Source organism: Chanodichthys erythropterus, chromosome 9 (assembly GCF_024489055.1).
Source record: "Chanodichthys erythropterus isolate Z2021 chromosome 9, ASM2448905v1, whole genome shotgun sequence".
NCBI classification, from domain to species: Eukaryota; Metazoa; Chordata; class Actinopteri; order Cypriniformes; family Xenocyprididae; genus Chanodichthys; species Chanodichthys erythropterus.
The window spans coordinates 35,582,013-35,607,411 of NC_090229.1; the positions used below are offsets into that span (position 1 = coordinate 35,582,013).

General features: G+C 38.9%; 1 protein-coding gene and 1 pseudogene across 1 annotated transcript in view; both read left to right on the top strand.

The window, feature by feature from the left end:
• The first annotated feature begins 2,563 nt into the window (after window positions 1-2,563).
• Window positions 2,564-2,680, top strand: LOC137027441 (5S ribosomal RNA; annotated as a pseudogene).
• Window positions 2,681-17,590: 14,910 nt separating this feature from the next.
• Window positions 17,591-25,399, top strand: part of LOC137026493 (periplakin-like) — a 39,492-nt gene continuing 31,683 nt past the window's right edge. Inside the window, exons 1-14 of the mRNA XM_067393846.1 lie at window positions 17,591-17,613; window positions 18,501-18,600; window positions 19,814-19,968; window positions 20,117-20,237; window positions 20,328-20,447; window positions 20,527-20,562; window positions 20,688-20,849; window positions 21,608-21,715; window positions 23,745-23,840; window positions 23,930-24,052; window positions 24,175-24,321; window positions 24,646-24,797; window positions 24,879-24,976; window positions 25,072-25,121. Of these exons, the coding sequence (XP_067249947.1) occupies window positions 17,591-17,613; window positions 18,501-18,600; window positions 19,814-19,968; window positions 20,117-20,237; window positions 20,328-20,447; window positions 20,527-20,562; window positions 20,688-20,849; window positions 21,608-21,715; window positions 23,745-23,840; window positions 23,930-24,052; window positions 24,175-24,321; window positions 24,646-24,797; window positions 24,879-24,976; window positions 25,072-25,121 (1,491 nt within the window). The remainder of the gene's footprint in view (window positions 17,614-18,500; window positions 18,601-19,813; window positions 19,969-20,116; window positions 20,238-20,327; window positions 20,448-20,526; window positions 20,563-20,687; window positions 20,850-21,607; window positions 21,716-23,744; window positions 23,841-23,929; window positions 24,053-24,174; window positions 24,322-24,645; window positions 24,798-24,878; window positions 24,977-25,071; window positions 25,122-25,399) is intronic.

Consider the following 25,399-nt stretch of genomic DNA (forward strand, 5'->3'; position numbering starts at 1 on the left):
AATGCTTCTCTCATCCATGGCAGGAGGTACGTATGCTCGGGGGAAGGTGATTCTTGGCAGGACTTGTAACTCTCCTTCCCAGTCTCTCCAGGCTTGTAGGAAATCATGGGGCAGTAGGGGATCGTCCCAGTCTCTGTGTTTGTCCCAAAGCTGGCACGGGTGGTGTATGGCAGGATGAACCCGAGAGGGTCGTACTGGCTGGCTAAGACCTTATAGATGTTTCGCATGGTAGGAGCATCATAATTCACTGGTCGATGTTTGTACCTCAGTGTATCCGTAGAACAGTGCCAGCGGAGGCCCAGAGCAGGCTCAGGATTATCTATTCGGTCATGAGCAAGCCAGAGTTCCAGACTGTCTGATCGATCTTCTTTGGGTAGGTGGCTGATAACCTCTGGCTTATTGCTGGTCCATTGGCGGAGTTCAAATCCACCAGAAGCTAGAGTCTCCCTTAGCTTATCTACCAGTGTTCTGACTTGGTCAGATGAGGAGAGGCTTTGCAGACAATTATCAACATAAAAGCTTCTCTCAATGGAAAACCTCACCTCGTCCTCTGGCTGGCTGTGACTGATGACGTGGTGCTGCATGGCATAAGTGGCACAGCACGGGCTACACGTGGTACCGAAAGGCAGGACTTGCCACTCAAATACTGATGGAGTGATGTGGGTCCAGGTCATTTAGGTTCAGACCTCGGTACTGATAAGAACAGTTGGACACAATCCGTTTTTTATTGTTGTGGGTCACCATGTGATGTGGGATATACCATGATTCCCCTGACTGTGTCACCTCATTGGAGCTCAACTTCTTGACCATGCCTGCCTGGGTCAATTTAAGAATTTCAGCGCTGTACGCTTTGGCTTGTTCTGGATCTTTAGCAAGACACCGTTCAGTGTTCCAGAGGCTGGGCATTACCATTTCCTTTGAGGCTTGGAAATGTGGCATATCTTTGCATGTAAGCAGAGGGGTGGTGTAACGCAAGACTCCATCTACTTCAACTCGGATGGTCTTTAATTCAAGCATATGAAGGGCCTTGGTCTTGTCGGGACCTGGTAACATCTTTCTCATTCCTGAAGGGAAGTACATCAACTTGCCACAGTTTCTCAACATTCCTGAGGAGCTCTGACATTTGGGGAATGGTGGAGGTCAATAAGCACTGCTGCGGGTGAATGGACTGCTCGACAAATCTAGTTGGACATCCTGTAATGTCCATCCTAACCGTGTCTTCAGGGCTGCAGGTCCTCCTGGGGGTCCTAACCTCACTGGCTTAATGGGAGTAATCAAGTGAGGGTGATCAGCTCCAATGAGCAGCAAGGGCTGCACCTGCTCGAATTCCTGTATAGGGAGGCCCACAAGGTGCTTGTACTTCTGCAGTTTATCTATGGGGTAAGTATGGAGTCCAAGACCAAGCTGTTCTGCGGTGAAGGCACCGGTGATGAGGAAGCTGTGCTGAGGCTTATCGGCAGGAGAAATACGGAATGACACCATGGACCCGTGAAGGACTTGAATGTTCTGTCGTATTGTCCGCAGGGCAAGGTCTTCTGGCTCCCCTCGAAGGCCCAAGTGATGTGCTGCAGCCGGTAAGAGCATAGTCCATTCTGAGCTATCATCCAAGACAGCATAGGTGCTCAAGGTGCGCTTGCCATGGTGGAGTAGTACTTTAATAACTTTTAATAGCACACAACTGCCATCCACTGGTCTGTCCACATACAGCACTTCAGAGGGCGTATTCACTAGAAAGCTCTCCTCTTTGGTTGACTTGACCACAGTCTTGGATGTCCTAGAATTAACTTCATGCAGCACTGGTAAGTGTTTCCCTTTATAAATGCTGTAAGGTTTCCACAAATTGCACTGTGCAGCTTGGTGGGATCTAGCACATCGCCAGCACCTTCTGTTAGTATGGATCCACTCTGATAACTGGTCTCTAGTCAGTTTTACAACCTCTGTGCATTGGCTCAAGAAGTGATCAGAGTTGTTACAGAATGGGCAGTATGGCTTAACTCTGTTTTTGGTAGGGGGATTCACATGCACTGGTGAAACTTCTCTCTCCATCACCTCTTTGGCTCCATGCAATACAGTGGTGGTCTACTTCTTCTGGCGAGACTCCCATTTAGGCACTTGTCTCTCCTTGGTGGTCTTCACTGGTGACAAACCGTCATATTCCTGGCACCAGGACTCATATTGCAGCCACTCAGAGAGATCAGTCAGGGTATATGTTGTTCCTGGATGATGGAACTTGCTGCGCCTGAATTCAGCTCTCATCTCAGTCGGTAACTTACTCAACAGGCGTGCTACGTGAGATCCACATTGTAGCTCTATCTCTCCGGGGGGACCAAGGGATTTAAGCATGCCTACGAGTGCTTGGATCTGTAGGGGGAACCTCTCAAAAGCAGCTTGATCACCCCGTCGAATATCAGGAGAGTCCATAACACTGGCTATTTTGTTAAATGCCATCTGATGGGGCTGGCCAAACTTCTGATTTAGAGCTGCCATGGTATCTCTGTAAGGTGTGGGTGAGTTCAGATACGAATCTGCTATTAGCCTTGCCTCTTCCAACTTCAAGTGATCCACCAGCAGCCATATCACCCTGTAGCCCAAGACTGGTTGCCCACTGAAGCTAAGCAGGGCTGAGCCTGGTTAGTACCTGGATGGGAGACCTCCTGGGAAAACCAGGTAGCTGCTGGAAGAGGTGTTAGTGAGGCCAGCAGGGGATGCTCACCCTGTGGTCTGTGTGGGTCCTAACACCCCAGTATAGTGACGGGGACACTGGACTGTAACAAGCACCGTCTTTCGGATGAGACGTTAAACCGAGGTCCTGACTCTCTGTGGTCGTTAAAAATCCCATGGCACTTCTCGTAAAGAGTAGGGGTGTAACCCCGGTGTCCTGGCCAAATTCCCTCCATAGGCCCTTACCAATCACGGCCTCCTAATAATCCCCATCCATTGAATTGGCTCTTTCACTCTCTCTCCTCTCCACCTACAGCTGGTGTGTGGTGAGCGCACTGGCGCCGTTGTACTGTGGCTGCCGTCGCATCATCCAAGTGGATGCTGCACACTGGTGGTGGATGAGGAGAGACCCCTGATATGATTGTAAAGCGCTTTGGGTGTACAGTTGTACATATGAAAGCGCTATATAAATGCCTCATTCATTCATTCATTCATTCATTCACTAGGATTTGGAATTTAAACAGCTCCGTCCCATCTGGGGGCAGTAGATTCTCCAACGCAATATTTAATCTAGCAAACTCGCTGGGGTCTCTGTGACTGAAATAGGGGATTGTTGGCATTGGACCTCGGTATGTCGGCTCAGAGTGTGGGACGGTATGGTGCTGAAGATCGATTGCTGGGCCCTCCTCTGCAGGTATGGCTGTGAGGTTGCTCCATGCTCACCCTGAAGGTAACTCTCGTACTGCTCTGATGCATAAGCTGAACTGGCTCTGGGAGGTGCCTGAGGATGAAGGCTTTGTCGTTGACTTGAATGGCCCGAAAGCATCCTGCTTTTCTGGGGGACTGAAGGGCTGAAGTCTCTGACAGGAAAGCTCACTGTTGGGGCTGTAAGAGGTCTACTTGGATGAACAGCAGCTTGCTTTAATACTTGAAGCTCACTCATCATCTTCTCCAGAAGGTCAACGATAGGTGCATCACTAATAGAATGTGGCTCCTCTGGCTCAGGCCAGCAGGGAGGGTCAGGCCAGTCTACTTCGTCACATTCGCTGATTTCTTCACCGCTGACCAGCTCTGCACAGGGAGGAGGCACAAATCCATGGTTTAGAGGGGATAATGGGGTTTGAGCAGGCATAAGTGGGTCAGATGTACTGGACTGAGAGCATGTTATAGCTGGTTGAGGGGTTTGTTGAAGACTGCGCACCGTCTCAGCGAGTAACTTTAACTCTGTACATAGAAAAAGTCTTAGATATTGGAGTTCAGCTCATGAAAAATGGGGGCAAAAACAAATGTGTTGCGTTCATAATTTTCAGTGTATATCAGGAGAAAGCAAAAATTGTTTACCAAAATATGCAATGAAATAACTGTTACCATAAAAATGTGAAAATAATGTCTGATGTTGAAATATGGTTCTTTGTTGGTCCCTGTTAACTGCACACAGGTTTGAAACTAAAAAGTCAAACATGAGTCAAAACCAATGGAAGGTTCGGTTTAGGAGGATGCATGAAACTGAAGAAAACAGTTTGTTTAAGTACTGCATTATGTCATGCTTGCATGCTTAAATGCTTTTTGTTTTGTTTTTGTTTTTGTCAGATTGGATGTTTCTTTTGACTCATGGAGCAACTGCAACAATAAAAGTTTGAAAATGTAATGTTTTTGACCATTTATTTAATAGAATTGAGAAAATGTAGAGTAGTTATATAAACTACGTCAATCAAGCACACATCAGCTGACTCCCAGGTGACTTACGTCTACCTATAGGAATACGATGCCTAGCACAGCATCCATATATAAGCTCCGTCAGCATTTTCAGCAGCTATCGCATTTCTCAGGAGCTAATTACCCTCCTCCATCCCCAGCTCCTCCTCTCTTCAGTCAGGATTGGCCTTATGATTCCCCTGAATCAAACTAATTCTTGAAATATGTGTACATGTTGAATTATTGACATTAATGATATCTGCATAATGTTGATTCTGTTCACTTCATAACATTACCGTTGAACCACTGCAGTCACATTTACTATTTTAACTATGGGTGTGTCTCAATCAGCTCCCTACCTCCCGAGCTCATGAATCAGTATATCGTGTACACGAATTCGGGCACTGGTAAGGACAGTAAAGGATGCTGGTTCACTACACATTGGGACACTTATGACTCTATTTCCGGCGACGTGACAATGTCCTCATTGTACAACATCACTACTGGTATTTATGAACAACAGCAGAGCTGATATCTTTATGACATTACTTGTAATGTTATTTAAAGTACATTATGATAAATTATGTGCTCGGTACATATACGTGCAACATTTCAGCTGTAAATAAATTATAAACGTTAGCTAGATTATGTTCATTACCTGTCTAGCGATGTATGTTTATGCTGAAATATAATAAAAAAATATGGTTTGTATTTTTTAAAAAGCATCTATTGCGCATCGTTATGTGTAGTGAGTTGGCTCACCTGATTCAAGTTTTGCACTTCAGAACTTCCGTTAAGGGAGCATAGTGAGCATCGATGCTCCCTGGTTTTCACGGTGCATTGTGGGACTTTTTAGGGAGTGAACGTTTCAGTGTCCTGGAAGGATTCTGCATTTGAGACAGCCTTTAAAATGGCCGACTCCCTGGTCAGTGCCCTGACTACATAACCAGTGAGCTGACTGAGACCCACCCTTAATACCTTGCCTGGTTTCAGCTGTAGGCTACTATGGGGAATATGTTCATAGTCGAGGAGTGTAGATGTGTTGAATGATTACACTAAGCCAGTGTTTCTCAACCCTGGTCCTGGAGGACCCCCAACACTGCAGGTTTTGTCTTTCTCCCCAATTAAACACACCTGATTCAACTCATCAGCCAATTAGAAGAAACTCCACTACCTGAAATGAGTGTGTCAGACAGAGGAGACTTTCAAAATGTGCAGTGTTGGGGGGCCCTCCAGGACAGGGTTGAGAAACACTGCACTAAGCGTAAATATTTTCTAGACTATTTCTAGACCCGCATCTCTTTGTGATAAATAACTAGATAATCTTTGAACATATCTGTTATTTCTGAAACACTCCATGTGAGGAATGCAGGTAAGACACTGACAGGATTAAGAAAACTATTTTGTCAAATAGCAAAGTAGGTTTCTAGTTATTCTGTTCTGAACAGAGTATATTAATCTAACTGGGAAATGCATATTAAATTAATATACTGCAGTAATTTAAATTTCCTATAATTGATTTATAATTTATTATAATTTATTATTATTATTTTACAGTAATCAACATTTCATTGTTCTTATTGTCATGAGTCGGGTTTGATTTTCTTCATTTCTCTTTCTCCTATTATTACAGCTGTTCGCTATCGCAATCAGCACTTGAGCTGATCATCTCCACACCTGTTCTTGCTTTACTCTAATTCTCTCTGCTACTTTATTTTGCTGTTCTCTGAGCTCTTTGCCAGTTTATTGTGGATCTTCTAGCATGCTGCTTTTCATGCCAGTTAAGCTTTATTATGTTTATCCTGCTGCCTGAGGTCACCTTGCCATGATACCATCTGCTGTCGGTGGTACTGTGTCTGCTGGCTGGGGACTGTGCATCTTCTTCGCTGTATGCCCGCTGTCAAGCTTGGGACCCATTTCTTCTGCGTTCACCCTGGAAGCCGGTGCTCAGCAGACTGCATATTTTCTATCATTATTAATAAACTGTTTCTGTTACCTGCCATTGCTCTGTCCCTCCTGACACTTACTGTATAGTAAGTTATATCTGTATCAGAACAGGCTGCAGTCAAAATGTGTAGGGAGTGTTAAAGAAAGCTGAATGGTTAATGGTAGAAGTGTAATTGCAGTGACAAGTTCAAGTTAAAAATGTCACTAAAATGACATGCACAGCACAATTATTTAAACTGACACACAGAGAGCAAAACTTCTTCTCAAGTCTCCAAAAGTCTAAACACCTTTTCTGTTTTACACACATTTTGCATTTCAAAATAGCACTTTTTAAATTCACTCAATACAGTTCTCTGCATAAGACACAACAATCTGACAAAGTCACATGTTTGCCATTTCAAAACACTGCCATTCAAAATGACACTACATGAGCTAATTGGCCAATTACATGTGCCACCTGGCCAAACACCTCAGTGGTTAATTGTTAACACTTCAATCAGGATGTAAGCACTATGAAAAGACCACAGGTGAGAACCTTTTTTTTTTACAACAACAATGGAAGACATTGCAGAGAGAGGAAGAGGAAGAGGGAGGTTGAGAATAAGAGGGGGAGGAAGAGTGAGAGGTAGGGGTAGAGCAGGTAGAGGAGTTCATGGCCAAAGAAGACAAACACTTTCAAATGAAATCAGAGCAACCTTAGTAGATCATGTCATCAACCATGGGTTGACAATGCGTGAGGCTGGACAGAGAGTGCAGCAAAACTTGAGCCGTTTTACTGTCGCCTCTGTCATCCGGACCTTTAGACTGGAGAACAGGTATGTAACCAAAATTTCATGTAGTACACATGTAGTATACCCCATGTCATAGTGTATCAGTTGGGTGACACCTGTTTACTTAGTGTATGACATCAGCCATTCATGAACTGTACAAGTTTCCTGTACAATGTACTCTACTGTGGGGGAAAATATTTAGACTGCATTGTCCAAGCCCTATATATATTTTTTATTTTTTCTAAAGGACTGAGAGACGACACCATGGTGGAGGAAGGGGCCAAATGTTCACCGGGGTACAGGAAGCTGCCATTGTAAACTTGGTTTTGGAAAATAATGAAATCAGATTACAAGAAATTCAAAGCCACATCATCCAAGACAACACCTTATTCAACAACATTCAACGAGTTAGTCTGTCCACATTGGCTCGCATTCTCGAGCGAAACCAAATCAGAATGAAACAACTTTATAAGGTGCCGTTTGAGAGAAACTCTCAAAGAAACAAAGAGTTCAGACGAGCATATGTGGATGTAAGTACTATATTGACTGCAGTACACTACACACAACATTGTTTCCCAGTGTACTGGATAACACCATATTGAGTGATTTTTGTTCTTTGTTTTCAGGGAGTACTGGAAATGGATGCTCATGCAATCCCACATGAGTTCATCTTTATAGATGAGGCTGGGTTCAACCTAGCAAAGACCAGAAGAAGAGGAGAAACCTCATTGGCCACAGAGCCATTATAGATGTTCCTGGCCAACGTGGTGGGAACATCAAAATGTGCGCTGCCATCTCCAATATGCATGGTGTCCTCCACCGTCATGCCAAACTTGGACCATACAACACAGCCCATATTCTCACATTTCTGGACAGACTTCACAACATTCTCATACCACCAGAGCGTATGAATGATGCAGACCATCAAAGAAACCGGTACGTTGTAGTATGGGACAACGTGAGCTTTCATCGTGCAGCCCCAGTCCAAAACTGGTTTGCTGACCACCCAACATTTCTCGTGCAATACCTCCCACCATACTCACCATTTCTGAACCCCATAGAAGAATTCTTTTCGGCATGGCGGTGGAAGGTATACGACCGGCAGCCCTTTGTGCGCATGCCTCTTGTGCAGGCCATGGAAGAGGCATGTGATGAGATTGATGTGGGTGCAATTCAGGGATGGATAAGGCACTCAAGGCGCTTCTTCCCTCGATGTCTGGCAAGGGAAGATATTGCCTGTGATGTTGACGAGGCGTTGTGGCCAGACCCGGCTGTGCGGCAAGATGCTGCCTAATTATTTTTCTTGCCTTTTTTTGTTTTTTTTACTGTAATATATTTTTTTTTTCAGAAATTTTCTTTTTCAGTTTACTTTTTTTGTAAGAATATTTTTGTTCAGTCCCATGTAAATATATCTGCTGTGCTTATGTTGTACTGACTTGTTTACTGTAGTGAAGGAAAAAAAATAAAAATGTTGCAACAGCATGTGTGTGTATCTGCAAATATTTCTGTGCATGTGAACAATCTGATACATATTTTAGTATTATGGCAAAGCATACTAAAGATGGGGGTGCTTTTCATTATGCCCAACAGTGTGTAGGTGGTTAGGCAAAAATCTGGTAATATGAATGAAGTGTGTGCCATTTCATGCAAAAGTTTGATTTTGATAATGCTCTGTGTAGTTTCGGTTGCAGTGCTTCATTTTGCAGGATATATGAGGTATTTTGCAGTTTGGGTGTGTGGTTTTGTGAATTGTTAAGTGTTTTGATAAAACCAGACTAGTTTGAAAAATTGTGTGTTAGCAATTGGAAAAAACTGTAAACAAACAAACTTCTGATGGTTTGAGAGAGAAGTAGCTATTAACTTTGTTCCAGCAGAATTCAATATTGGTCACTAATATTGTTAAAATAGGAAAGGGTTGTTCACTGAAACTATGGAGGAGATTTTACTCTAGTAATATGGCTTCAGTTTGTGTCAAAATTATTTTATTGGTTAGAGATGTAAAAAAAAAAAAAAAGAAAAGGAAAAAAAAAAAACTTCTCAACACATAGTTTTCTGTTTAGGTCATATTTGGGTGTTGTTTGACTGCACTATGCATTCAGTGTCAAATGTGCCAAGTTTCGTGACTTGTCTGTCTGCTTTTGACAGAAAGGCATAACAAACATAGGCTACTGTTTGTTTGCAGTGAGCTAAAAGACACTGTAGGCTATTTCATTGCACTTTAGTTAAGATGTCTCTTTTCTTAGTTTGTTTTTGCATTTGTATATTTAGGGAGAGGAGGGATCATTTACATTTGTCAGGAGAAACAGTTCTGTCAGGACCACTATCGTCAAATATGATAGATAATGCATAGAGTTTGTATTGGCGGTATGGTTCTGTTCTGGGCAAGAACTCCCTGCGCATCCATGCAGCCTAGCATGGATAAGAGCAGGGAGAGCAGCAATAAACCCCCCAGGGTAAACAGAACAGGACCAACATGCAGATATCATTAAATGTCATGATTTAACATACATATTTTTCGAGAATTAGTCTGATTCAGGGGAAATAATAAGGCCAATCCTGACTGAAGAGAGGAGGAGCTGGGGATGGAGGAAGGTAATTTGCTCCTGAGAAATGCAATAGCTGCTGATAATACTGAGGAGCTTATATATAGATGCCGTAATAGGAGTTGTATTCCTATAGGTAGACACAAGTCACCTGGGAGTCAGCTGATGCAAGCTTGACTGACGTAACCTGCCAGAACTGACGCTAACACTAGATTTCTGTCAGGACCACTATCGTCAAATATGATAGATAATGCATAGAGTTTGTATTGGCGGTATGGTTCTGTTCTGGGCAAGAAAAAAAATTAAATGCAGTGCTTCCTCATCATGAGCACGATTTCTGCTCCAGTCGGGCCGATTCCTTTGGCTACAAAAGAGAAGATGGCGACTCCCATGATATCACACTCCTTACAGGACCATCAAGTTCGACATTGTTAGGGTTGAATAAGAAACCTCTGTGTATTTAAAGAAAAGCATGTTACAATACTCTGATAAGTTTTCAAGCCATAGACGTTTGTTCACTTATCACAGAATGTTGCGATATGATCGGATATCATAAAGAGCATAAGTCTAAGACAACAGCTTAAGATAACATGTACCTGAATAAACTTACCACAGTAGTGCTTATATTATGCAGCAATGACACTAGAGCTGCGGTAACAAGCAATTTTTTAGATAGCCTTAAGATCAGCTTGTTCTAAATAGCAACTAGACCTTTAAGAACGAGCGTTTCCAGTGGCACTATCCACAAGTTTCCTACGCCCCATGAGGCCTTGCATCAAACGTGGGAGCGTCTTCCGGTTCGAAGTAAACAAGCTGGACGGGACACTGATTCATTCAACAGTTGACAGTCATTCAAGATTTAGCGATCCAAACTTGCGAACGTTTGTTTTTTACTTAAAGATTTAAGATTCCAGCATCAATATTTGAACAATGTTTTACAATAAAAAAAATGTTACAGTAATAGTAATGTATTAATTTATGTCAGGAGTGCAGATCAATCATGCTAAATCTAACTGATATTTATATTGACATAAAAAGAAAACAGACCTATTCAGTTGCGCCTGCTTCCATTTATTTGCGATCACAAGAATGCAAAAAACAACTCCACTAAGGCTTTTAAATCCAAAGGCTTACACATTTAGAAATATATTGATAACAGGCCTATGTTTACGTCACTTTTCTGAGCATCTCTATTGATTTTCCTCTAAATTATGCGATGATTGCTATCCGAGGACATTTGCGCGATCTCTCAGTCTATCTATCCTGATCCTTTCAGCCAGAGCAACAGAGGGAGCTCATGAGAAGACAAGGAGTTATGAGTTATACGAGTTAACCGGTGTGTGAATCTGTGAAAGATACGCATTTGTGAGGAATCAACAGGCACAGGGAAGAGATAAAACATTAAACCAAATAAATACACGATTATAATCATAATTGTCTTCAAGCAGTATCTGATATTTTCCATAAACGTGTGTATTTATTATCGCAATGGTTAACATAAGTAGCCTTTAGCATCGACTGTGGAAACGCGACTGGCTCTGGCACGCACGACAAAATATCACATCAGGCTTTGACGGGAAGTACAGACAGCGGGTTGTTCATGTATTGCAGGGTCAGGATGCTCTAGTCATGCAGCAGCACTTTTGTGGAAGGTCAGTAAAGAGCAATTAAGGGCACGAAAACTGTGTATTGTATTGTGATATTATTAACTAATAATGTAGTAAACTGAGATGTTGTCCCTGAGCACCGTAACGACATCTCTCATAAAGATTGGCAACTTGACAAAGTAAACAATGATCCAAAAAACACTTAGCCTCTTCGCTAATTAGCGCACAAAATACCATTGGTATGCTACTTCCGCCGCCTCACCGGAAGTTGTGCCCACGTTCTCTTTTACAGTAGTGCCCCGCGGAAACAGGTGGATAGCTTTAAGAAAAACGATGTTTACTATGTGCTGCACCACAACAGAAAAGCCGTTTGCACCATGAATCTTTGTTTTCTATCTCTACTGCAAAGCTGCTTGAATCTGCGATGTATAGCGCTAAACACGGCGATCCGACCAGCCTGTATGTTGCTATAGAGATTGCTAATGTGTCATCATCATGACGTATTCCCGGTGGTGAACGCAAAGCATTTTGGGAATCCGCGGCACAAACATACACACGCATACACAACGCAGTGTTCAAGATGCCGTCTACCTGCTGTTTTATACAGTAACTTCAAGTCGCTGCAGCAGGCACAGGTCTTTTTTACAGATGGATGGGTCCAGGACCTGGAGATTGTAAAAGTGGGGCAGAAAACTGTCGTCCGTTCAAATGTATGCTAATGTTTTAAGCACCACACTCCTCGCTCTCTCTCATCTATCTGCGTGCAGTCAGAATTCAACACACCAGCGTGTCTTAGTTTTCACTTCACCTGTCCCAAATGGCACGCTTTCTATGCACTTTCGGTCTTGTGGACTTACAATGGCTGCCGCGTGTCCACGACCGTAGGGTGTCCCATTTGTCAATTTTAGGCTTCAGAAGGGTGCTCGCGAGCACCCCCTTTGCGGCCGATATGCACCCTCGATGCGCACTTTTACTGAGCCTGCACTGGTGCGAGCTCCACGGCAGACTTCTTCCCGACAGTCAAAGGGATGTTACATCACGAAAGTGCAGACTCATAGGAAGGCCGTGAGTGTTTAGGGTGCCATTTGGGACAGGGCCACAATAGCAGTGATGAAGCAGCAGATGTCCCTTTGATAAAAGCTATATTCTTGTCATTTCATGCCAAAGAGGCCATCGTCTTTTCACAAAAAAACTATGTTGTGCAACTGAAGATTTCAAGTAAAACACTGAAAGAGAACTCCTTTGGTTTCAACTCTTTCTTTAGCCCTCATCCTGTTTAACTATCTGTCGAGGTGCAACCTACTTGCAGCAGGGACAGAATAGTTCTAAGAATGTGGAGCATAGGGGTGGTCCTGCCCATTTATTTTGGTAACTTGGTTTGTGCTTTGTTTTTTGTTAGGGAGTTAGGGAAATTAAATGTATTTTATTTTGATATTTACTTGGGTTATTTAATCTTTTCTGTCTTTTTCTTTCTAGATTTATTTTGTTTGTTATTTTAGCCTTTGGACACCCTGAAAAGATGCTCTCTTTCTCTTGATATATTTTTTACGAAACTCCGGACATGACATGATGCAGGTAAAAATAGTAGGCTAAATCGTGCGCATGATTTATAAATCGAGGGAAAAAAATTGTAAATCGTGCGCACGATTTAATAAATGGAGGGAACGAAATGGTAAATCATGCGCACGATTTTCTTTTTTTCGTGCATGTCATATGTGGGGCTCCGTAATTTTTTTAATAGGGCTTAATGTTACATGCAGAGCTAATCTTGACGGACAGCGAGAGCTCATGTTCGTGGGAGGAAAGTTGCTCTTTCGTGCATTGTGGGCGTTATGTGAGGTGTGTAGCCTACCTCTCCTGGAAGACGTGACAGGTAGTACTAGTTGAACGACAGACACCAGAGTGGGATCATCTTAGCAGACGGGTGTTGGAGAAACTCTGCAACTGTCATCATGTTCAAAAGAAAGATCGCCAAAGCAATAAGGTCGGTGGCAACCGGATACTTTCTCTGAAAGTTTTCTTGTGCTGAGGTCTTTTAATTGCGTCAATTGTATGGTTTCAGCTGTAGGCTAATTAGGGAACATGTTCATAGTCGAGGAGTGTAGCCCTAGTGTTGAATGATTACACTAATAGCCTATGTTCTGGACTATATCTAGACCAGGGGTGTCCAAACTTTTTTAAAAGGGGGCCAGATTCGATGTCGTGGACACATCCGGGGGCCGGTTCCTTTTCTCTCTCTCTCTCTCTCTCTCTCTCTCTATATATATATATAGAAAAGGAAACAAGTTTTGTGACTTGTCTGTCTGCTTTTGACAGAAGGGCATGACATAGCCTACCTCAGGGCTCTATGGTAACATTAAAAAAAAATTAGGAGCACAGTCAAAAATTAAGGAGCACTTTCTGATCAATAACAGACATTAACTTTCCCATTACAGGGCGATATTTGCCCCTTTAAATTAATTTCCTGGGGCGTTTGTACCATTATAAGAGCAATTTTTCTAATCTCATTAAATGTATGCATCATATTTAACCAATTTCTTAAATTAAAATAAAAAAAAATGTTTTCAAATGTTAAACAATAAATTCAATTACAACAGTAAGACTCAATCAGACTGTTGCCAATCAAAAGAAATCATCTTTGCACTGCAGAAGTGGCACAGAAGCTCCATCTGAAGTGGTATTATTTAGACATTTACATACACTGCTTAATGAAGCTCATGGGTAAATAATGTTATATGAATGTTTTTAAATATAATTTTTTTAAATTTGGAAATATGTATTAAAAAAAAAAACTTTAAAAGAACTACTAGTGACCTGGAGCATTATTTTAAAGTGAAAAAGATGTTTTTCATTTTAAAATAATGGTCCTGATCACTAGTTCCTGCATAGTGACTAGGTAACACTTGAGTAATTAATGATGCATTTTATGATTATATTCAGAGTAAAAATGATGACTGATTACGTCTCAGACATACAAAAATGTTCTTTACAATTTGTCCTTTAGTTAATAGTTATTAATGATGGTAATCTCATTCAGTAATTATTGATTAGCTAATAAGAAACTAACTTAGTCCTAAATTTGATATTACTTACTGATTAGTTAAGCTTGTTTCTACAATAGTTAATAGTAGTAGCTGAAGTGTTAATGTAGTACTACTCATTAGTCCTGCATTACTTTCTGCATAGTTACTTATTAATGACGGACCATTATTCTAAAGTGTTACCCTGCATATCTCTCCAAAAAGGTTGCACCATATCACAACAAAAGAACACAAGCTCTAAATTTTCAATATTTGTTTCACAAAAATCACAGTTATTCACATCAAAATAAAATTTCAATCTTAAAAATTAATTGGTAGGATAAATCTCATTTAAAAATTTTAAGTTCATCTCAGCTTTAGGAGGGAGGGGAAAAGACAGATAATTTTTTTTTTTTTAATTTCGCAGGTATCAAAATCCTTAAGCATGTAAATCCTGTTAACAGGGTTTGGATGCATGTAAAATTAATTTTCTAATGACTGTGCATTTTTTGCCACAAAAATCACAACCTTCTAAGGAGAGCTGCCTCAATTCTGGGGAGACTTTGGAGTAGGCCTACAAAATGTCTTCTCTAACCATTAATCTTACAACAATTGGAATAGCTCTAATCATTCTATCGTAAATATTAACAAAACACTGCAGTTGGAATTTCTCACAAAATTATCTATACAGTAACAGATTTCCATAACATAACATAAAAAAAAAAAATGTATTCCTCCCAGTTTGCTAAAAATTGCATTGGGGACAATAAACCGTTTAATACTTTAAGTAAAAACAATCTATGTAAAGTGTAAATTTGAAAATAAAACCACCAGTAGGTGGCAGTAAATCTTAATGTGTCATTCATCAGATTCATTCAGGAATCACCGTTGCTTGGAGACGCGCAACAGTTCTGGTGTGGCTTTATTTGAAACTATTTTCACGAAATCGAGCAAAAACAGACAGTATTGTGGCTAAAATTTTAATATCAGCGTGTTTATTGGACTTCAATCAGATCAGTAAGTATCACATTTGCAATCATGTCAATACTCGGAGAAACAGAAGTATACTCGTGTGATACACATATTAGGTTAGCTGAGATCGCGTGTGTTACCGGTGTTCAGGCGCAACACCACATCAGCTACCCACCATGACCGCGGCACTGGCTCCACCGTCGTTTCGTCATTTAGTTTAGTTAGAAAATAGACACTACAGTTAAAAACTGAACGCGTCTGCTGAATTCAGTGAGCCGAACGAGTGTCGCAGCAGAGATCAGCAGCAGGAGTCAGATTTCACCTCACTTCGCCTCACTTTTCTGAATGACAAGACGATGGATGAAAATTTGGTTGACAAGCGAAATGTAAAAGCGCATATTTAAGCGAGTTTGTCATTTTACGCTTTGTTGTTGTGTTTTTCATTGAGAATAATAATGAACCCACCCACCATTCAATTGCCACCTCCGAATTGCTGCTACTCCAAAAGTGAAAGTAATATGCACATGGGCATTCATATGGTAATATATATATATATATATATATATATATATATATATATATATATATATATATATATCCAAATATATAGCAAATATACAAAAAACGGCAAAAAAAAACATATTCGGTAAGATATATTTTCAAATATATTTACATAAATATATTTTTTGGCCATTTTTTTGTACATTTTTAAAAAATATATTTTCAAAAGCATTTAAAAATATATTTTGCCCTAAATATATTTCAACCCAAGAAAATACATTCACATGTCACATTTGAAAAACTTTTATTTGTTGTCTATAACACGTGAACATGTGAATGCAAATCAGCAAGGAACATACTAAACAATGTTCAAAAAATATACATTAGTACAATATATTCAAACAAATATAACTTTTTTGCTTTCAAGAAGTCTCAGTTTCCCTAGTTCAAATCCTGAAAGCCTCTTTGGACACATTGGAAATCTCATCTTGACTGCGAGACAAAAATCATTTTTTTATTTTAGTTAACTAAATGTTTCTAGTAAATTTTACTTTCACCAAGTATTGACTTGCCGTAGCTATATATGGCTGCCATGGTTTCCTCGTCAAGGGCACTTCTTCTCTCTCCATCACTGTCAGTTTTGCTCTTTGCTCCTACAAAAGACAAATCACAATAACTGAACATCTGTACAGGAATAGAGGGCATGCACTTTGTCTTCTGACTAGTTTTGGATTTCCTGATATTTTTGTTTACACTGGAACTAAAACAATTACAGGCAGGCTATAATGGATTTTAAAGATATTTAATGGGCATATTTTTGGACAGTAAAGTATTTTCTTGGGTTGAAATATATGTAGGGCAAAATATATTTTTAAATGCTTTTGAAAAGTATATTTTGAAAATATATTTTTTTTAAAATATACAAAAAAATGGCCAAAAGATATATTGATGAGGAGATGCCATGTACTGTAAATGAAATAGGGTAGACCAGGTACAGTTGGTTATAGGGTACAGTTGAAACACCTTAAAGGATTAGTCCACTTTTAAATACACTTTTCCTGATAAATTTACTCACCCCCATGTCATCCAAGATGTTCATGTCTTTCTTTCGTCAGTCGAAAAGAAATGAAGGTTTTTGAGGAAAACATTCCAGGATTTTTCTCCTTCCAGTGGATTTCAATGGCTACCAACAGTTTGAAGGTCAAAATTACAGTTTCAGTGCAGCTTCAAGGGCTTTAAACGATACCAGATGAGTAATAAGGGTCTTATCTAGCGAATCGATCGGTCATTTTCGAAAAAAATACAACCGTTTATGCTTTATAAACAAAATTTCCTTGAACGTACTTTCCGCTTCCGCATTCTTCATAACGCTTACGCTGAATGTTCTACGCCTTCCCTATTCTACTTACGGAACGAACGCGGCGCCAGTTTCGTTTTTTTTTCGTAACTTGAATAGGGAAGGCGTAGGACATTCAGCGTGGGTATATGGTCAGCGGGGTACAGTTGAGACACATACCCACACCATAGAATCCTATTGCGGCCCATGCAGTTTAGTTGCACGATGTAAGTTCTATTAAGATCTATTAATCTATTAAAATTAATAGATTTCATCTGTTTTATTATTGCTGTTTGCAATTGTTCAATGTTTTTTACTGTTACTCAACTTTTCAACTGTTAATATTAAATTCATGGCCTAAAATTAAATATTGTATCACTGTTTGCCATTACTGCACAATGTTTTACAAATTGACTACTTTTAACTAAACAAAATAATAAAATAAAATACTAAATGGAAATAAAAACTGTTAAATTCTCATTTTTAAAGGTATTTTACATTTGTAGTGAATTGCTTAGGCAGCTTTACAGCATTCCGGATGGGTGTCTCAACTGTACTAGGGTAGCCTACTGTTTCAACTGTACCTGACTGTTTTCGACATGGGTACAGTTGGAACAAAAAAGCTTCTTGTGTTTATGAGCTAATTTTGAAAAATATGACCTACTTATGGATGTTAATTATTAATAATATTTTAGTAGACAAGTAAAAGAAATGTCATATGAAAAATCACTTCTTTTCAGTCCCATAATTTTGGTGTGGTACCAAAAAGTGTACCAACTGTACCTGGTCTACCCTACTACATCAAAAATAATCGATATCGAATCGAAAGCATGTGATGAATAGTAATCAAATCGAATCGTGAAAATTGTGTCAATACCCAGCCCTAACTTTTTTTAAAATAATTTTAAATGTACGCAATGTAATTAAATGTAATTTTAAACGCACATGACATGCAAGAAAAAATAAATAAATTGTGCGCATAATTTAGTAAATCGAGGGAACGAAATAGTAAATCGTGCGCACAATTTATAATTTCCCCCTGCATGTCACGTCTGGGGCTCCGTAATTAGTACTATTGCATGTTAAAATAACATGCCTTGTCCTTGAGGCAAATATGGCTGTAACTTGTTTCTGATGAATTCATGTCTACCATGCACTGTCAAACACCATTTCTCTAGAATTTGCAGAATGTACCAAAAACTATTCTAGGCTGCTGTAATGTATTCCTGTGAATTAATGTGTTTTTAAGCCCTGTATTTATTTTCAGAGCATCTCAGCATGACAAATCATTAAAGAGAAGTGTTCTGTCCGAGATGCAGAGATTCTACATAACAAACCTACTACATTTGCAGCAATACTTTAGGAAAATGCAGTCTGAAACTTATATTTGGCTCACTGAAACTATATCAAACTACTCCCTCAAATACTTACTTCTTATTTTACTTAAGCCCAACTGACACTGGTTTAGCGAACCTGATTGATAAGTTGCAGAAGAATGCAGACAAGGTGGAGCAGAACATCATTGAAACAGAAAAGAATTATAACAGGGTAAGTATAGAACAACTGCTTCTGTAGATTACAAATCAAAGCCAGAGAGTTTTTCACTGCTGCCTTTCCACCATTAAGCATGCCCCTGAAATATGTCAGTTTGGGGTTATTTGGGATACAATAGCAGAAAATGTATGTCAGTGTTACTTTAGTTTTTTATATACTACATATAGCATTTTGAATAAACATTTATTTTTACACTTTCAAGGGTTAGTTCACCCAAAAATGAAAATTCTGTCATTTATTACTCACCCTCATGACGTTCCACACCCGTAAGACCTTCGTTAATCTTCGGAACACAAATTAAGATATTTTAGTTGAAATCCGATGGCTCCGTGAGGCCTGCTTAGGGAGCAATGACATTTCCTCTCTCAAGATCCATAAAGGTACATACATACAAAACATATTTAAATCAGTTCATGTGAGTACAGTGGTTCAATATTAATATGATAAAGCGACGAGAATATTTTGGTGCGCCAAAAAAACAAAATAACGACTTATATAGTGATGGCCGATTTCAAAACACTGCTTCAGGAAGCATAATGAATCAGAGTATCGAATCATGATTCAGATCACGTGTCAAACTGCCAACGGCTGAAATCACGTGACTTTGCGCTGAAGCTTCCTGAAGCAGTGTTTTGAAATCGGCCATCACTAAATAAGTTGTAATTTATTTTTATTTTTTTGGTGCACCAAAAATATTCTTGTCGCTTTGTAATATTAATATTGAACCACTGTACTCACATGAACTGATTTAAATATGTTTTTAGTACATTTATGGATCTTGAGAGAGGAAATGTCATTGCTCCCTATGGAGGCCTCACGGAGCCATCGGATTTCATCAAAAATATCTTAATTTGTGTTCCGAAGATGAATGAAGGTCTTACAGGTGTGGAATGGCATGAGGGTGAGTAATAAATGACAGATTTTTCATTTTTGGGTGAAATAACCCTTTAAGTTTTTACACTTTTTACACTTTCAACATTTTGTTATGTGCTTTTGTCATTTTGTCATATTTTATTTTGTTTCAGTTAGTTGCCAAAGCAACATTTTTATTTTTTGTAAGTTTTCTATTTTTTGTAAGTGTTCTCTAAGTTTTTCATCAAATATTTTATTTTTCTTCTGTGTAACACAAAATAAGACATTTTGAAGAATATTTAGACTGTGTTTTTATCTCTAAAATGAAAGTTGCATTCCTCTTTGATATTTCTAGGATATCAAGAAAATTAATGAAGGGAAGCAGCCCTTGTACCAGGAGAACACCAACAATATGCTCTTGAAGTCACTGGAGATACTGAATATTCTGGATGAAGAAGCAGTCACAGCCTCTCGTTTGAATCACCCTCAATCTAAGATGATTGAGGATGAGTAAGTACAAACCTCAAAAAACTGTCTATATATGGACCTTTAAACTGAAATATCCAATTGCATCTCATGCGTTATGCCATGCTAGCAGAATTATATGCTGTGAATATGGGATTGTGGATGACTAATATTTTTTTCCTCAATGGAAAAGTATGAAACGGCTACGAGTGCGTGTGATGAAGCTTTGCGAGGATCATGATCGCATTTACCATATTACACGATCGGAGCAGGTTCCCACCACCAGCTTGGGAAAGATGATTGATGAGAAACTAGTGTGTATCTAAACATACCTTTATTTCTTTCTTTCATTTGAATATAGTTTTAAATGTAAATGATTCATGTCTGAATGTGTTCTGATGCAGACAAGTGTGAACAACAAAGGATTCGGACCAGATCTGCCCACTGTCGAGAATGAATTGAAGGAGCACAATATTTTCCACAGTGAAGTAGAGGCATTGGCTCCACACATCACTGCAGACTGGGTACATTTTTACTGACAGTTTTAAAATGCAATGCTGAAAAAAATAAGATAAGTGACTCTTCTGCTTACTTGCATAACAGGATGGTGTGGATGGCCGGCTGTACAATAAACTACTGGTGAGACTTTTCTCCCTTTAATTTGCAACATAGTTATACACTGAAGTTGTAATAGTAAAAGACTGACGGGTAGTTGTCAATTCCTGTATCTCAAAACACTCTGTATTTTACCATATCTGTCTCAGGCAAGCTCCACTGCACATCAGAAGAACCTGCTCAGTCTGTTTGAATACATGCAGCGCTGTACCAATGAGCTCTACTGGATGGACCAGCAAGCTGAAGAGCGAATCGCATATGACTGGAGCGACAACAACCTTGACTACCCTGCCCGAAAGAAGCAGTACGAGGTAAGGCTTAGAAGTGAACTGCTCTTAAATGATAGGTAATCCATAAATGAACTGTAATTCTAGATTACACTGAAACTGCAGATTATATTGTATTGAGGTTTTACATTTTAAATATGCTTTCATGATTCAAACTACCAATAAATTATGATTATATTACTGAATTGCAACATAAACATTAAATAAGGCCACATCCACACGAAGCCAGAGCTTTCTTCTTCTTTTTTTACTCATCTCAAGAATTATCTGCTTACACAGGAAACCACTGAAACGACTCAAAATGTAGTAGCTATACATGCCAGATCAGTATGTGGTGCTGTAATTTTGCCACAGAGATACACTAAAAATGGAGAATAAGACTTGGAGCATGCGCATAAACCTTGCATGCTGTATTCAAACTTTAGTAAAGCTTAGAAATAAAGCTTTATTTTAGTAAAGCTAATAGGCTCAGTAGTTTCTGCGGCACAAACACAAGCATGTAGTCCGCTATTGTTGTTGTTGTTGCTGTTAGGTGACGTAGCGGTATCTGACTAGGGTCGAGACATGGGGTTATGACATCATTATTTCACAAAATATACGGATTGGCTGTACACATGAAAATGCAAGGGTGTCGTTTTCAGATTTATCCACTTTGGGACCCAGTTTCAAAATAGTGGTTTCAGGCCGCTCGATACAAAATTTGTACGTATACAGCTAAATGTGTCTCTGTGTGGATGGGCTCTAAATATATTAATAACATGCTGCTCTGTACTTGACTACAGGACTTCATTTCTAAGTGTCTGGAGTCTAAAGAGAAAACCATTGACCAGCTGAATAAAGATGGAGAGGAACTTATTGAGCAGAACCATCCGGCAAAAAATACAATTGGGGTAATAGTACAAGTCACTATAAGATTGATTTTTTTTTTTTTTTTTTTTTAAGTTACAATCAAAAACTGCCTGTGGTGGTTGCCACAACATCACCATTAAAATACAATGATGCTGTTTCAGGCATAATGGGATGTCTTTTATTGTAACTGAATATTTTACAGTGCATAACTGTACTGCATTATAACTCCTAAAAACTTTGAACTGATATCAGTTTTCACATTTTCTTTGAGCTAAACAGCATATATCATGTCATATAATTAAAGCACTTCATACTTTAAAATATCCACCATAATTGATATGTGGAGGATTTTACTTGTATAAATCTCAAAAAAATTTAGATTTTCTACCAGGCTTCTTAAAGATATTTGATAAAGCCGTGCACACACTTAACGACTGTAAAAGGCCGATTATGAATGTAAATTGATACTTATGACTGATCGTGCTCAAACGCGTCCAGTCAGAGCCAGTTGCGTTCAGTCTGCGATTACAATCAGTGTTCAAATTCCGTGTGCGAGTATATAAATCTGCTTCAGTCGCAGGAAACAATCGCTGTGTGTTGAGCACAGTCTTAGAATGTTTTAGCTAGTCGTTAAATGTGTGCCCGGCTTTAGGTATGGCATCCCTTGTGGATAATGTACTTACTGACTCTGAAGAGTTTTTTCCAGTTTATTTTATTATTTATTAAATTATTTATTTTTAAATGTGTTTGGGTTTTATGTAGGCTATTAGTCTGTTATTGCTGGATGTTTTATTACTGTTTTATTGTATGTAATTAGTTAGTGTTCTGTTAATTGTTAATCCGTTAATTGGGGTAATCTTGCAGAAATGTAACTCTGGCATGTAGAAAAATCGAATATATTTTTTTTTCTCGATTTTAATCGATTCTCATTTTCACGAACTGATATCGATTCTTAAATCCCAAGAATCGATTAGTTTAGTCTGTTTTCAGTTGATGAATGAGCAGAATATGTAGCATCTCCTATCCAATAAATCGCAATAATCTTTGTGCTTTGTTACTTTTGATATGAAGCAAAGTCTCAGATTTCAAATGACGTTCATCTTATTATGAGATTCAAAAAATAAACACTGTTTTTGGTGCTATTTAATGTGATGTGAGGATCGCTTCAGCGCCTCAGTTAAACAGAAGCGGCAGCATGAGCGCATGTGAACATCCTCTCCTCCACTTTATTACCAGTTACAGCACAAAATAAACATGCATGAACATCTGAATGTATGTTAAAAGATACAGTACAACTTACTGAAATCCGTATCATGTCTCGTGTAATCGCTCAATCAGTGTTTCAACCTCGGAAAGATTTTCAATAAAACAGCTTGTAAACAATGTCACATAACGTCACATTTACCTCAGAAAAACATTCAGTGACCATAAACATGTTAGTTAGCTAGAAAAGTAAACTCTAGAAAGAAGCATTCTGATAAATATAGCTATGCACCGTTACATATTCATTATAATGTTCTTCAATATTTAATGCATGTTTGAATAAATCATTTATGACAGCCACGATTTAAATGTTTATATTTCAAAAAACGAATTGGAGTAGAAATATGATTATGTAATTCTAAACTTTATTTATAATAAAAACATCATCGAGTGTAATTTAAGTGTTTGTATGTAAATAAGTTAATTTAACCTTCAGTATTATTATAGTAGTACCAACTGACTTACATGCGTAGTTTACAGCATTAGATTTTTTTCCTCTAGAAAATTTGGCATACTGTAACTGAAATACTACATCCAAAATAATCGTTATCGAATCGAAAGCATGTGAATAGTAATCGAATCGAATCGTGAAACTTGTGTCAATACCCAGCCCTAATTTGTTAAATATAATTTTAAATGCAAGAACAAAAAATAGAGAAAATAGAAAGACAAATATAATCAAATGTGATGGGTCAATCAAGGAATTTTCAAAATGCCCCTTTATATATAAATTATAAGATGATGCATATACATTCAATATCATGTGGCATTGCTATATGCTTATTCTAAAACGAGTCTTGCTTTTAGGCACACATGGATGCCTTGCATGCGGATTGGAAGGAATACCTCAACCTGCTCATCTGTGAAGAGAACAACCTCAAGAACATGGATGATTATCACAAAGTCAGTTTGCATTATGCATCATTTCATGTTCCATATTTCCTCATGTTTACTGTCAGTCTCGATTAGTTGCATTCTTTTAATTTTTCCAGTTCCACAAGGATGCAATAGACTCCAGCAATTTGCTGAAGCGTCTGCAAACCGAGATCAACCAAAAGTATAATCCTGAGTTTAAAGACATGTACCAGGTGGAGGTCCTGATGGCTGAGCTGGATGTAAATATATTGTTCTAGTTTGGAACCTGTTGCATTTCTCACATTCTGCTTTTTTTTCTTGATTAAATGATTATTGATTTAAAAGTTATCTTCGCTATCTAAGGATGTGATTGTATTGACAGGATCAGGAAAAGGCCATGGAGCATTTTGACGAGCGACTGAAAGCTTTACAGAAGCGCAGCTTGCAGGTGCTCCCTCTGAAGTACCGCAGGGAGACTCCTCAGAAACTGCTCCCTCTCGAAGCTCTGTGTGAATACGAGACTACTGAGGTATGAAGTTTGAGCTCTTGTTCACTTTATGCACGCGGCTCAGAGCTCCAATAATACAAGGGTTTGAAACATCAGCTATTATCATGAGTAAGCACAGAAAAGCATTACACTCTGTCTCTGCTAGGTTTTTGATTCCCCCATCTAATTATTATTTAGGTATTTAGATTAAGACAGTCTTCATCCAAATGATTAATCTCATATAAACCTCTGGAGACATGTGCAGGGGATTTTTTTTTTATGGTTTTCATATTTAAGAATTCGTCTTTTTTTAGCTGCAATATCAACTTGAAACAGAGCATACTTTCCTTATTTTGTATAACATAGGGTTCAATTTTGCGAGGAGAGCGCTACACCTTGCTCAGAAACAATGGGCACAAATGGGATGTAAAGGATGCAAATGGCCGCACCATGAGTGCTCCAGGAGTGTGCTTCATAATCCCACCAATCGACCCTGAGGCTGTGGCCATTGCTGATAAGTAGGTATTCCTTTATATCTGTATATGTAATTTGTAATTTATACATTTACAAATGTGTCTAATATAAAAACATCTTTGCAGTCTAATAAACCTGCACAAAGGTATCAAACAGAAAGTAACCAGCAGCAAACCTGCACTACAGGCTCGACTGGCAGAACTAAAGAAGGAGAGTACAGGAGGTCAAGATTTATCTCTTATGTTGTAAAAATAAAATACATGCAGAGCTTTTCTACAGAGAGTAAAATACTTAATTCATACTTTTCACCTACCTCAGATAAACAAGAGCAGCAATGTCGTCAACTGATGGCTGGGCTGGATAAAGTGGTCAGTATCTATATTTACATGAACACTTTTTGCTTTTATTAGAATGAATTCATTCTGATTGATGAATCCGAAGTAGTGCTTTACATGAACACGAAATAAAACGAATGGGTCACAATCTGATCGGATTTAATCGAATTTTATCTTAAGCATAATTTTACTGAGTTTTCCGCAGTTGTTGCATACTAACAATCCTCTTTAAAAGCAGACTTTTATCTACTTTTATATTTGTATCTACAAATGTTTATCTACTTCAGGTCGTAATTAGGCGACAACCAGCA